Below are 15,192 nucleotides of genomic sequence, written 5' to 3'. Positions count from 1 at the left end.
CTGCGTAGACAAGCATATATCTAAATTATATGCATGTCTAACAGAAATAGATTATTTTCAAGGGGTCCTAAACCCAGCTCTTCCATTTTTTCATGCAACTGCATGCAATAATAATTTACATATAAGAATCCATGCATTTCAATCAGATACACACAACTCCTAGGGCTGTTTGCTCAGGTTTGCATGTTTATACAAAAAATAATAAAAATCAATGCACTTTTAAAGGTATTACTTTTGGGTTTTTTTATATCTGAAAAAGAATATCTTTACTATCCTCATGATGCTCAAACACCCTCAAAAATGTGATATCTATCAGAACATAGGATTTTAATGACAGTTGCTTGAAAGCACTCCCTGTGAGATGTCTTCAACACATCTTCATTGTGGATCCTATGCAGTGCCTTTCCCACAAAACTGTATTCTCTTTATTCCCTACCTATGATTCCCAGGAACTCAGGCATCTACCCTTGGTCTTCTAGATGTCATCCAAGTCAGTTGACCCAAATAGCACCTGGTCAAACGCTTGAGTGTCCCAGTGACATGTCCTTCAATGGACCCCACATTCCCATTGGAGTAGGAAATAGTGAAGTTAGACTAATCCACAAAGTATTATATTGATAAAAAACCCAAACCAGACAACCTAGATCACAGACTACAGCTGCCTTTAATACTTTTTCAAACACAAATAAATTAGATTAATCTCATGTTCAAAAGCCAAGGCTTTTCTCCAATAATAAACTTGTGTCTGTAAAACCCATGGAACAGCAACACAAGGTTTCCTTTTCTTTTGTGTTTAAACCATGGAGAGGGAAGAAGAGAAGAATTTCACTTCACTGCCCCATTCACAGAGCATCTCTGATCCTTGGGTCCTTACTGAAGTTACTGACTTTTGGATGTAACAGCAGGAAGAGTCTCCAAATAGGCTTTCAGTAACTTATTTAAAAAAAAAAAAAAAAAAAAAAACCAAAAAACCCACCAAATTCACAGGACCTTTTAAATTTTCTTTGTGTGAGGAGCAGTGCATTAGATCAGATATGGGATATTAACTGGCCTTTAGGTCTGACAGCAAAGAGCAGCTATAATGGGAGTCCCAAATTGTGCTGCCAGCAATCCAGTGTACTTACAAAACAGCAACATCAAGATGCCAGAACAGCGCCACGACCTATATTTCCTGCAAACCAATTTTCTTCTTTGTAGGGTGGATAGAAAGAATTCAAATGCTTTTTAAGTTCCTTTTCTTTCTGCTGGAATTATGCCTTATCATACACATTTTTCCTAAGTCCAACTTTTCAGTGCCCCACAGCAGTTAAAGCTACAGGCTTTAAATTATCTACAGGCTATTTATGCAGTTACAAACAAAAAATACTGCAAAATCGTGTCTAGGCTGCAATAACTGGGTGTGAACAAAATTCTTTGTATCTCATTTCCCTGCCTTTAAAAAAAAACAAACCCCTTAGAGGGGAATTTTAAAAGAACAATGTTACAGAGGAATACAGGTCACACATTCCAAGGAATTCCTGTGGATTCATTACTGATGGAGTACAGCCCAGCTGATCCTACCAGCTCATGCAAGTTCAGATCTTGGCATTCCACCTCAAAATTACAAGTTTCCCCACACTCTACACCTGTTAGTACTGAACTTTTATAAACAGTATAAGCAGGGGAAACACTAAGCTCAGGCCATAGTGACAGCCTTACCTGAGATTCTATTAATGCAGCACCCAAAATAACCACTCCTAGGACAAGGCAGAACCATCACTAAGGACTGAAAAGGCTGGGAGACTTTTTCCCATCTTCAAGGCTGTTACTTGGGCTTTGCACACAGGAAGACACCTAAATTTCCAACATTAATATTTATCAAAGTGAGGGGTTTATTCTTTTGATTATTCCCGCCCTCTGGGGGAAATAGTATCCTTTAAGGAGAACATTAAAATCAAAACAACATTTTTAAAAGAAAGTAGTATCTCTGTCCAATTTCTTTTACTCTATTAGCTTTGTGATATCCCTAAAAATTCCAATTTTGCCTCCAAAGGAGGAACTTGGCTCATTTGTTATACACATCCAGCTCAGACTGGTCTACAAGACACCTGAAAGGATTTATGATAATCTTGTTCCCACTGCCCCACCCTCTGTACAGTTATCCTTGCCAAATGCAAACCCTCTCCCTCAGGCAGGGAAATTTGGAAAGAGAACACCTGATGCAGCTTTTATTCCAGAATTGTCACACGTGTGTTGAGTGTCAGGAAGAGCCATGTTGTGCCACAGCACCCACTTGTCTCGGGAAAATTGAAATCGTTCGGTGTCTAACACTTTGAATGATTTCCCAACTTCTCACTTGCCCCATCTGCTCCTCTCAGCTCAGTTTGATTTGTTTTAGCCTTTGTGTCTGCAGTGGCACCAACAAAACTGCAGCATCACTGCAAGCTCCTCTGCTATGGAGCGCTGCCAAGGCAGGCAGATTCAGCCTCCTCCAAGAGAAAAACACCAAGAGAACGGGATCACTGTCTAGTTCTGCTGTCTCTCCCATCCTCCAACACAATTACAAGCAGCCATCCAACTTCACCACTGCAATCTCAAATAACATGTCACCTATAAGATAACCAACATTACAATTGTAAATCAGATGATCACCTGAATACAACAAAGCACATGAATGCCACATCTCAGCCCCAATTTTACTCTATTAGCTATCCTGATTAGATTAGGAATTAAGTCAGAATTACTTGAGTTTAGGTAGCATTTTGCTCCTTTGTTGTTAGCATGGTATTTATAGGATGTTTCAGGTAAAAATACCAGCTACTTTCCAATGCTTAAGACACTGGGATTCTGAAACCAAACCAAGAACTTTTAGTTAAGTGGGAAAATTGATAAAAAAATAGGTAAGATATGCACATGAAAAGGGTTTTTTGGTTAAGACAGGGCATAAGGTAGGCAGTCACAGTGCTGTCCCTGAACTGCAAAAGAGTCAGGAACTACACACCCAGGGTTTTAAAAAGGGCCTTAAATATGATGGAAGAAAGATATCAGAAATAAACACATGGGGAAAAAAGCCACAATCTGCCCATACAAGCCTCCAGTGAAAAAGACTCAGCTCTGACTGAGCAGAACCTTAACAAAAGAAATGAAAAAAATCACACACACACACTTGCTTATCTCCCCACAGGCTTGAAGTCAGTGATCACCAAATTAGTGAGGGCCCACAAAGGTGCAGATGTACCTGTGAGAAGGGAATCAGTTAAAGACTCTCCCTTCTGAGCCACTAAGGACTGAACACACAGTATTGCACAGAGAAAAACAACTGATGGGGAACAGCTCACAGCCCTGACTCATGTTCCATGTTACTGAGAGCATCATGCTGAAAAGAGGTCAGAACTCAGACAGTGGTCTCAAGTTGCTTTAGGTTTACTCTAGAGGAGGTCTTAAGCTCAGTGAAAAAAATGTAAACCTCTCCAAAATCCGGGCATACACTTCTTCAAGTGCAAAGTACCAACAACACAAGTGACTCAACACATGGCTTTGTCTGGTAAGAGATGTTCAGGATGGGTCAGGTAACCATAACTTTCGGCTTTACTTCAGTAAAGCACAGAGTGATACCCCAACACGTACCACCCTGGCACCAGCTCCACTCTGCTGAATCCCTTATCTGGAATTCCTCACATTACCCTCAGTGGTGTATTTTCTCCCCAGTGCTCATTCCCTCCTTCTGGTGAAGCCAATGAAATTCAGCCTTACAATCCCAGAGACTCACAGCTATAACATCTTTAAAGAGAAGTCACTAAACACAGCGCTACTGCAGCATCCTCAGCAGCCAGTCACGAAGCTGGGCTGGCCCTGAATTCAGGGAATGTTGTTCAGCAGCCATTGGGAAGTAAATGAGGCAGAAAGTGAGTTATCCAAGCAACTGCCGAGCTGGGAGCCCAGTCAGGTGTGGGAGCTGCAGGGGAAGCAAAGGTGAACAGAACCACAGAGCCAGCACACGACATTTGCAAGGTAAAATATGATGTTTGCAACTAATAGGTAGAGGTAGGAAGAGAAATCTCACTGGCAGAAGAGGCTGGTGCTGCATAAACTGCTCTTGGGAAAGTCTGTCACGCCAGTGAGAGTGTGTCCATTCTGCTTCTTCAATAAAGGGGGAAAATAAATCAGGATACACATCACATTAACTAGCTTCAATGGACATGGCATTTTCCTTCGAAAAGCACAACTGCTGCCATCTCTGTTCCAATCTGTTCACACCTGCTGACAGGTAAAAAACGCTATTCCATTCCCCCATTTGCACTTCTGGGCTCTATGATTTCCTTGCCAATGTGAAATTCTCAGCAGCCAGGACACACAACATAGCTCCAATAAGGAACCCTTAGTTGGTTACTGGTTTGTTCCACAACACACTGGAAGAAAAGCCGCCAGCCAAATGTCTCCAGCCAACTGCAAAATACATTATTAATGAAATTAGAGCGAGGAACCTTTTTGTGCGGCTCTTTTATTAAATAATTTCAAGTGGCTCCATTGCACAATTACAGCATCTGAACTCTGCTTTTTAAATGCTGCTGTGTGTAATCTCCACTGTGTATTTGCACTTGAAGTGATAATCTGAAGGCAACAGAGTCTCTAATCATCAGAATTATTAATAAACTTACTCTGGGTCCTCCCACTAACAAGTATCATTGTACCCCAAGACCCTGCATAAGGTGACACTCTTACTACCAGATTATTATTTCTTCAAAAATTGTATACAGAAAGTTATAGAAAAAAACCAAGCATTTCCACAGAAAAACAACCTATTTCAAAGACAACCATTTAGAATCAAAAGTAATTCCTTGATCTCCAGAATTAGAAAGAATTGGGCAAACCACAAACCACAGGACCACCAGTGATGTTCAGCCAAGATCATTCCTCCACATGGGAGGAAATGCCTGGTCTCCTGTGACTAAGGACTAGATAACTTGAACTCGTACCAACCTCTAAAGGATAGAGAAAAAAATACAAAAGAAAGAAGAAAAATGCCTGATCACTCCATATCACCATCATGAAGGAAGGGTTCCACTGGGAACTGAGTTGCTGGAGGAATTGGTAACAGTGCACTGGCATTCCATGTCTCAGTAACCTGTGTGCAAATCTGGCTCAAGCTGATAATGATCAAACCTAATTACAATTTGACAGCCCTTTAGTGGCTTAGACAGTGCTTAAGATTTTATCACAAGTCTCATGATATTTAGCATTCTTCTTGAGCCCTAATTCCTCAAGTCAAGCAATTACCCAAGATTCTCCACTTCCAATAAAAATGGAGTTTCCATGCCATGAGCTTGGAACAAAGCTTTAAACATGACCTACATGCAATATAATGGTTTCTAAACCATTTTTTTTAATACATGCATTTAAAATTCTGCTGAGTCCCTTTGCAAGCTTTGTACAGCTGTGGAGCCAGGCACAGATATATCCAACATAACTATTGAAGAAGAACAAGCAGCTCCAGCAGACAGATCATTACACTGTCAAACACCAAGGGCAGAGCACGGATCTCCAAGTGAAATAACAGGCTTAAGCCAAAGTCACTGGTTAAAAATACAGCAAAATCATCTGCACAACGGATTACTTCAGTTTTCTACACCTTTGCACACTGGGTGCCTTGCCAGAACAAAACATCCTTTCTCCAGCACTGCTGTCTGTCTCTTAGAAACAACTTTTACCACCTCCCATCCTCAAATAGCTTTAACTCAAGAGAAACCCAGATGACAGCAGGGGAGAGGAGATGCTGAACTACACTGGCTTTTGGCTGAGTTCTTACCTCCGTGTAAGAAAGCCCTTCTGGCTCAGCAAAGGGCCAGCTGGCCCTGTGTGCAGTAACCTTGACTCCTTGGCAGTCCCTGAGAGCAGACACATATTGTGATAACTCACCACAACACATTTCCAGCCTCCAGACATTTGTGAGCCTGCCCTGTCTGCACCAGAAGCAGCACCACCCCTTGTCTGGGTCCTCAGTTCCACCACAAAGTTTTCCAGAAGATTGTTTGTTCTGTGTTAGCTTTTAGGACCCTCAGCATCCGAAGGCACCTGCAGAACACCACCTGTGTGAAGCTCTTGTTGTGCCTGCTGCCTGCTTGTTTTGTATGACACCCTTCACTTAATTACATGGAAAAGACAATTCCTTATTCAGTTCTCCACGTGGTTTCACTAAGTCTTTAGCAGAAGTGCTTTCTTTTCTGAGCTAACCTTCTCCTGTTCCACTACCTCTCTTATGCTGGGGTGACATGAAAGCTTTGTCTAATGTAGCTCTATGACACTCAGCAAACAGACAGCTAAAAATCTCTCATTTTTGTATCTATAAAACAGTTCTTGCCTTCCTAACCTACTTGTCTAATCCAAACCTAAGCAGAGGAGTCCAGAACCTTTAAAAGCAGGATACTTACCTAATTAATCCAGTTTTGTTCCAGATTATACTTGGAAGACATGACTATACAGAATTCAAATTACGCAGGTCAGAAGGAAAATTAGATACCCATGACTCCTAAATTGAGATCTCTCTGGCTATGGATCAGGAAACCTTTAGGTCCATCACATCAAACCAGCAGGGGAGAATTTTGATAACGCAATGAGAAAGCTGGAAATGCTTCAACCCCTGACCTGCTGCAACAGCCAAAGGGGTGAATATTCACTGCAACCCTTCTGTTTTCTTTCTACACTTTCTAGACTTGATTCCTCACGGAACCTCAAATATGCATAATAAAAACTGAAACATGTTAGACACTATGAACAGCTGACCTTTACCTAAAATTATTCTATTTCAATAATGTGTAAAAAATTATGCATTAGTATCCAACATGCCTGTTAGGCTTTGTAAAGATAGCAGGGATGCTGCAAGGCTTTCCTTTTTTTCCCAACAGTATGGATTTCCACAGCTTTAAGCCAAGTCCTAAACATGCTCTACCAAAGCAGAATTATGATTTGAGAAGGTGATGTCCTGATCCCAGGACACATTTTTCCGAACTCTCACAATTCACAATTACATGTCCACTAACCACAGGGCCACTGCTGGAAACTTGTTTGTATGGAAAACCACTGTGGAGCACTTGTGATTTAACTGACACCATCATGAGCCACAGAGAGCCTGCTCTCAACTCCAGCTAAGGCTCTGCTCCAACTCTGCACAGACCTCCTGTGGACCAAAGCCTTTTCCACATGAAAAATACTGAACTAATATAATTTAAAGCATGAATTTAAGCTCATTTGAAAGGCTGCAAAGCCAAGTGTAAGCATGGTTATTCCAATACCAAAGTTGCAATTCTCAGTTTAGCTTCAGCTTACTGAAGGCATTTAAACGTTAAATCTATATAAACCAGTCCTAATCTGAAAGATGTTTCTGATAAGGGCCTGTACCAGCTTAGCAGTGCAGGGAAAAATAAATCAATTGAAAGTGAGACTTGTTCAGTGATCATGTACATCTCAGACCTATGACTGGAGGGACTTTGGTCTATTGACAGTAATCACACACTTTAACACAAGCCCGACATCATCTCTTCATTCACCAGACAAATAAAATTTCATGTTGGAAAACAGTAATGACAACAGTTAATATTTTCAGTAATAAGTTATCCTCACAAAGAGCACTTGACCTTCGTTGTAATTTCCACACAGTTTGCAGTAAACCACCTGAGTGTGTATAAAATGTAATGAATAAAGAAATATTAAAAACGATAGAATGTTATTAAAGTAGGTCACAACTCAAACAGCACAATTACTGAAAAAATGATGTTTGAAACTACATCACTCTCAATCTTTCTCACACTGGATGAGCTACTCTATAATTTATTTTGCCTAACAACAGCTTCTGTCCATATTCTCTCTCTTTATCCCCAAAGACTCTATTAATGCAGCCCACTGTGCCACATGACAGCACAATGCCCACATGAGGCATGAAATGTCACAGATCACAGCTTTACACCTGGCCAGCATAATATATTCATCAAATTCTTTCAAGCAGTGGAAGCATTTGTTGTTATTTTGTGGGTCAAGCCACACAGAGGCAGATGGAATGGGCACTTTATTTACATGGGAAGTCCCTAAGCCCATTCACTTTATTTATGAGGGTCAAAATCCAGCCTTACACATCTAAGAAGCCTTGGACCAAAACCATTGTTATTTTACAAAGATGAGGAACAGTGCTTTCCTCTGAGGCTTTTGGATGGCAATGACGATTCCTTTTGACCCTTAACATTATATTCCACATATTCTGAACACCTTAGAAAGCTCAGAGTTGGGATTTTCATTCACATCCTAAGAGGAGATGAGCATAGTTAAAACCCAGCTGTCTGTTGAGGTAAATCTGACAGTAACAGAATGATGAGACTCTACCCAGCACTCACAGCTACCCCTCTGACACCCCACAAATTCTATACAAATAGCACCATCACACTGTGTAACAGGTTGGAGTGGTCATTCTTTACTTTTAACTAGAAATTCAGGACACATGGATGTAGATATTGGCTTTACCCATCCTCCCACAAACACACGACAATCCAAACTGTCCACAAATACATGAAAACATAGAAAGAAAGTCCCTGGATACAAAATCTATCACTTTATACATTATGTATATTTTGAGTGATTTTGAAACGATATTTTAAATTAATGACATTGATGTTACCATGAGAGTTTTGGGGAAAATTCCTATATAAATAGCAAAAATCTTTGCTACAAGGAGAGTATTAACCCTGTTATCTTTTAATTATCTGTGGTGTATGTGGGTTAGAAGCACAGTCTACTTATGTTTGAGCTTGCAGGAAACCAAAATCTCAGGACAGGTCTTCCGGTAGGAAAGAAAAATAAAGTATCTACTACTACATCATCCTTTTTGTTAATAAAATTAAAGATTGAAGTCTGGATGCATATCTAATTTTATCTCCCAGCATCTGCTACTGCTTCATGACCTCTAAGACAGTCTGCAAGCACTTTGATAAACAGATTAAAAAGTAACTCAGCAGACACAGAGCAATCCTCCAAGTTTCCACAACCATATTTGACTGAACTACAATAAACACACCCTCCCTAAACCTCCAAAAGAACCTGAAGCCTCTTTTCCCCTGGAGAAGCACACTGCCATCCCACAGCTTTCCTTGCCTGAATACCAGAAGCACTGATATAAAAATACATTTGTAACGAGACAATGACTTTTTACGGTGAAGAAATGCTCATTTGTTAGTTTGTTTCGGCAAAGATTCAAGTTCAGATTGCTACAAGGAAAATTGGGAATATAGAGAAGAAAGTATTTTATGCATCAACTCCTTTCTTCAGAAACACCAGTTCCAGTAAGTTTTATCATCTGTTTACTGCTGACAGATAATGCTTTCATCCATTAGTCCTCATAAAACAGGGGAGAAAACCAGCACACTATTGCTTAGGGAAGGAGGTAAATATGCCCACAGCAGTGGGACTGGAACCAGGTGATCTTTAAGGCCCCTTCCAACCCAAACCATTCTGTGATTCTATGCCATGGCCAGCTCAAACTGTAGGGGAACTTCTCCATATGAAGCCCATGTAAACTGGAACTGGGCTTTGATGTGCAATGCTGAGTGTTTGGATTTCCTTTCGACTCAGCAGCTCAGGGTGAAGAAAACCCTTGGACATGTGGAATTGCAAGGCAGGTGTTCTGGAGAGCCTTGAGCCTGTGGGAGGAAAGCAGATTGACTAAACCAACTCATCCTGAAGGAAGGTAAAGCATTCACTTCATCCTCATGAAGAAATGAAAGCTCAGGCTTTCAAATGAGATGTAAAATACAGCCCTGACCATTCATCGTCATTAAAGATCCCATGATAATTCCTGCAAGAGTAAAAATGTTAACTAACATGTCCTGGCCAATATCCAACTCAGATAATTGCATTCTGCTTCCTAAATCCCCCTTGCAGTTTCAATTGGATTAATTTTTCTTCATTTCTCTTCCCTAAACCCCTCCTGCATAATGTTTCCATCCCAGAATGGCTGCTGTATTCCACTCCAGAGGTGTGTGAATTATCAGTGCTGGGCAATCCCAACATACATTTTGGATATATTAGTCAGGCAAAACACTCTCTGAGCTGGAGTAATACCTTCACCTCTCACTGAGGAGCATTTAACTTTTCAAATGAGAAATCCCTCTGATGTTAGGCAGATTTATTTTTTTCTCTAAAATATTGCCCTGCGAGGAATGGTACCAAACCAGCCTCCTGCCAATTAGAAAAGCTTTTGCTGGGCCATATCCTCAGCCTAAGGAAACAGCTGCAGTTGCTTTGACTTCAATAGAACCCTGCTTCATTAAAACAGGAGTAAATATTCACACAGTGTTTTTCCACTAAGTCACTCATGTTTAAATGTTGGAAGAATCAAAGGAGTTGGCTGTTGAATGCATCAATCTGTGGATATAAAAGAGGAATATCGGAATGTATTCTCCTCCCTTTTAACTGGCTTGCACAATCTTCATGCTATTTTAAAGGGAAGTTGGAGGTTCTTTAACTTGGCATACTGATGAAAAATGAAAGTGCTGTGAAATAGGAATCTCCTGTTGTTTGTTAGGTGTATTCTACTGTAAGTACTCACAATATTGTGGAGGCAAACTGAAAAGTCCTGACCCAGTACATTTTTTGAAACAGGAGGAGCAAAGGTGATTTATGTGCATAAAAGCAAAAACTGACAAGCCTTTGATTTTCTTGCAGAACAATCCCAAAACGATTGTCAAGACTGCTTAGGATTTTTGCCCTCTGCACTTCCTGTAATAGGACCATTTTATCCAACATGCTGTTTTATAGACACTGTGTATAGGGTCATTTCCACCTGCTATTCAGGTTATTTAAAAGAATACTTCTCATTCCCTCTTCCAAGAGCTCTTAGCAGCAGTTAATATCAGCTTGTTTTCACTTCCAGCCTGCTTTTGCATCTCTGGTAAGGCATAAAATCACAAACATGCCACTTGCTTCCTTCTTTAGAGTTCTGATAGCAGAAAGATATCCTTTAAATCCAAGAGAGGAGTTATAGGTAGAAAAATGGGGAGCACAGGGAATATATCCATTTTGGTACTTTCTCAGTATCAGAACCCTCCTCCTTTGCCCCTCGTAGAGAGGTGTCACTGTGAAAGCATCCCTATCTGCCAGCTCCAGGCTGGGCTGGCTGCAACATCATGCTTACTTCCCTACACAAAGTGTGAAATAGGGTGATGGAAGACCTCCAACAGTATCCTACTTCAGCAGCAAACACTCCTAGTGCTTGGGTATGGAATTGAGTGGTAAAATTAAAGGTTGGTACCAGACCGTGAATACCAGGCACAAGCATGACTTTGGCTCATCTGATGAGCACAGATGGATCTGCAAAGGGATTTTATGTCAGAGTCAGATGGTTAGAGAAGCACAAACCATGTTCCTGATCTGCAACACACACACAAGTTCAGTAAGGGGAGAGCTGAACTTCAGAAGTGATTGACTCACATTCCCTGCTGCTCATGTACTGCCATTCTGGGTACCAGTCTTGACTCCAGCTCAGCTCCTTTTGCACACAGTACCTGACATCTACATGGGAAATGATTCCCATGGGTTTTGCTCCAATGGAGAAATGGGCTTGACCAGGAGAACACTGATGTTGCATCTTTACAATAAGCAGTGTTCCAGATAACCTGGCACTTAGAACAAGCACAGGATGGAAAGCTTAGTCCTCTCGCTGAAATCTAATTTCAAAGCACACAACTGTTCATCAATGGCCTCAATTTCATAAACAACCTGAAAAAAAGACTGGAGTAGGATGTCTCCTTCAGCCACTCCTTCCTCCCCACTTTAATTTCTTTGTAAGACTACTCCATGTGGAGTGGAAAGGTTTTCTGAATCGATAAAAAATTAGCATGAGTACAGGAGCAGAAGCTTGGGATTAGGGAGATCTAAAAATGGATGGATTTCCCTACCCTTCTCTCTGTATCTTAAAGAACCCTTCCAAGACCTGGCTGTAAACATTTTAATTCTCTGTCAGCTTTCTGGAGGAAATCATTACAGGGGCAGGATCACAGAGCACTGGGTGCCACTCTGCAATAGGTGTCTGTCAGTCAAACAGGCGTCAGCCCACACGTCACCCCGAGCACTTCCAGCCTCCAATCCAGGAAAAGGGTGCTGGAAACGGAGAGCTTGCTTGGAGAGTTGCTTGGAGCACTGCTTGAGTGATCAGGCCAAGACTGTAATCAGCCAGTCATTGGAGCAATAGCTTAATTTTTTATTTATTATTTAAAACAAACACAATTATTCTCTCTCCCGGCTCTGGTTCAAGCAGTTTATACATTTAATTCAATTTTAAGAGCTATGTGTTTGTTTACTAGAGCAAACAAAAACCAGTAATTAAGAGCTGCAGTTAGAGAGAAGAACGAACCTGCTTGTCTTTGGCTCAAAATTAAATTTTTAGCACCAAATATTGACATTAGGAGGTAAGCAGCTTAGTTCCATGTCTGCTTTTCACACCTCCCAAGTACACACCGGGATCACTGAAGGAGACGCGCTGACCTACGCTTTCAGCATTACATCCCAAAGAAACCATGTAAAACCTGGTGAGGTTCCTCAGAATAAACCTTAATCTCTCAATTTGCCAATATCATCAGCCTCAGGAATCTTCCTTCCCTTTTGTCTCTAGTTTTCCTTGCCTTCATTCCTTGCAGCATCAGAGATAGAGTAAACCACACATGGAAGAGAATGATGGTATCAGGTACTACTGCACTCTACTTGGTTAAGGAAAGATATTCTAGCTGGAGACCTCCCTGCCAATTAAAGGCAGAAGGAAGGAAGTAAAAAGAAAAAAAAGACAGAAAAAATACCAGAAGAACCTGTTGGGGGAAAAAAAAAAAAAAAGACAAATTATTGCATTAAAAATAAAGCCTTGGGTTTGGAGCTTTGCTTCTTTAGATTTTGGGTTTAGATTTATCACCTACATGAATATCTACAAGCAGTTTAACATCACAATTAAAAAAGCACAATCCGTTCAGCCCAGATTCCTTAAATCCAACACAATTACTTCCCAAAGAACTACTGAAGTCTACTGAAAACGTAGCTGCAGCATTAGAGGGTTATTTGCTCCAAGGACCTTTTTAATATGGCTGTATTGTAATACTGCAGTGCAAAAGCCTCTTCAGCCATAAAAAGAAATTTAGCTCAGAAACACAACTTGTGGGCAATGAAAAACACATTTGCTTCCATTTGCCATCATTTAATAATAGCATTATTTAACAAGATCAGTTAAAACGACCAGCCTCACAAGGCACAGCAGTGCACTTCTTCTCACGAGACTCCGAGGGCACCAAAAAGAAATTCATTTCTGCAAACCAAACAGTCAAAGCAACCAGCAGCACTGGAAAGACCATATTTAAAAAGGGAGAAAAACATTTTGTGACTGACCAGGAAAAAAAAGAGCTCCTCTCTATATCCACACACACATACACACACATTTTACTTTAAAGCTGCAAGGAAAATAATAGTCTTCCACTGGAAGTAAAAACATATTTGTCATTACACTTTGATTTTTCACTCAAAATCGAGAACACCCTGAATTTGCACACATGGGGAAACAGCTACCAAGATCTGGGTGTATTCTGTAACACATCAGTAGTCAAACCCATATATCCTGGCATAATTATTTTCCTACAAGGTTATGCCTAATTGGCCACTAACCTCACTGATTAATCATCTCCACTACAAGAAGGCGTTGAGAAAAAGGCAGAAGGGCAACAAAATATTTATTCGGGCTGCAAATATTAAACCAAGAAGGGACAGCTGGTTCAAGTTGCTCCTTCCCGGCTGGCACGCAGAGGTGGATGGCGAGAAAACCCTGATCGAGTCACACACACAGAGAAATAAGAAAGGAAGCGGTGTCTCACGTTCATTCGCAGCACGGAGATGCTCACTACGGCTCTAAGTTGGCTGTGCGCGGCTCTGGAAGTGTTAAATCCTCCCGCACGGCCCCGCACCGCGGTTCCTGCCGCTCGCATCCCCGCCCGCCCGTCCCGGCCGGCAGCGAGGCGGCCCCGCGCTGCCCGGGCATCCCTCCCCGCCTCCTCGCCGGCTCCGCCGCGCCAGCGCCTCCCTCCCGGCGGACAAACTTTGCGCCCAACTCCGCTCGGCTCCGCGGGGCGCTGCCGGGACCCGCTCCGCGCACGGCGGTGGCGGCGGGCGGGCGGCTCCCCCCGCGGATCCCGCCGCCTCCTCCTACCTGCAGCCGGCGCCGCTCCCCGCAGCGCCCCGCTCATCCTCCTCCTCCTCCTGCTGCTGCTGCTCCCGAGGCGGCGGGCGGGCTGCGCGCCCCGCTCCCTGGCTGGCTGCGCCGCGCTGCTGGCGCGGAGCCTGCGCGGGCGGAGGCGGCTCCGGGCCCGCGGTGGCGGCGCCGGTCCCCTGCAGCCCCGGTCCCCTGCAGCCCCCTCGCTACCGCATCCCCCAGTCGCGGGGAGCGGGAGCCCCCCCGCCCCGCCCGGCCCGCGGGCAGGGGGCGGTGCCCGCCGGCAACCCCCCCTCCGGCAGCCCCGGCCCCCCCCGGGCAGCAGCGCCGGTCCCCAACTCCCTCTGTCTCCCTCCGTCCTCCTCCGCTCGCTCCGTGCTCGGGGACGCCGCTCCCAACCCGCTGCCTGGCCGCGCTCTGCCCAAACCCCACCGACCCCCGGCGGCACCTCTCTCGTGGCTCCTCTCACCGCTCCCGGCTGCCGGCTCTTCCTTCTGCCCTTCCTCCCTTCGGGAGACGGCTGAAGAAAGTCCTCCCAGCGCAGGGGGGGTGGTAGCGGGGCTGCGCTGGCCATCACTCCCGGCTCCGTGGCAAAGAGGGCTGCAGCCAAAAGCTGCCCGTGGGGCGTGGGACCCCCGAGCCCTCGCCCAGCACCATCCCTCTCCAGCCGTGAGCAGGCAACAGGCAGCAGCTGGGAAGATTCACGTGCGGTTGGGCAGCGGAGGTTGGTCGCTCAGATCCGGTGTAGACACCAAGAGGCATTCTGGGCCCAGTGGGATTTGGCATCGCCCTTCCTTCCCATGCTGACTTCTTTTCCTTGGGATTCTGCCTGGTTGTCCCACAAGAGGTTTCCTTCCTGGCTGCTGTCTCCCCTGTGCAGGAAGGTGTCTGCTCTTGCTGCTTGGAAATGGACTTTGAAGGCAGAAATACTTTTGAGTGACAGCTTGTAGCCACGATAGATCCAACTTCCCTTGCTGTTCACAGGTGGATGT

General features: G+C 43.5%; 2 protein-coding genes across 22 annotated transcripts in view; one reads left to right on the top strand and one right to left on the bottom strand.

The window, feature by feature from the left end:
• Positions 1 to 14,841, bottom strand: part of DAB1 (DAB adaptor protein 1) — a 434,139-nt gene extending 419,298 nt beyond the window's left edge. For 9 of the 21 annotated variants that reach the window (XM_064665111.1, XM_064665110.1, XM_064665112.1 and 6 more), the window contains exon 1: positions 13,866 to 13,973. The gene's annotated coding sequence lies outside the window, so the exon portion shown is untranslated. Of the gene's footprint in view, positions 1 to 13,865; positions 13,975 to 14,197; positions 14,299 to 14,648 lie in introns of those variants that run through there. The other 12 variants (XM_064665094.1, XM_064665109.1, XM_064665114.1 and 9 more) reach the window with 4 other exon arrangements.
• On the top strand, positions 11,181 to 14,756 carry LOC135418580 (uncharacterized). The gene is made up of 2 exons (XM_064664018.1): positions 11,181 to 11,234; positions 13,878 to 14,756. Exons 1-2 carry the CDS (start codon positions 11,181 to 11,183, stop codon positions 14,754 to 14,756), a joined length of 933 nt encoding a protein of 310 aa, XP_064520088.1.
• Positions 14,842 to 15,192: the final 351 nt, after the last annotated feature.

This window comes from Pseudopipra pipra, chromosome 9 (genome assembly GCF_036250125.1).
Source record: "Pseudopipra pipra isolate bDixPip1 chromosome 9, bDixPip1.hap1, whole genome shotgun sequence".
Taxonomy (NCBI): domain Eukaryota; kingdom Metazoa; phylum Chordata; class Aves; order Passeriformes; family Pipridae; genus Pseudopipra; species Pseudopipra pipra.
The sequence above is the reverse complement of the archived record's forward strand: the minus strand, read 5'-3'. Positions and strand labels throughout refer to the sequence as shown.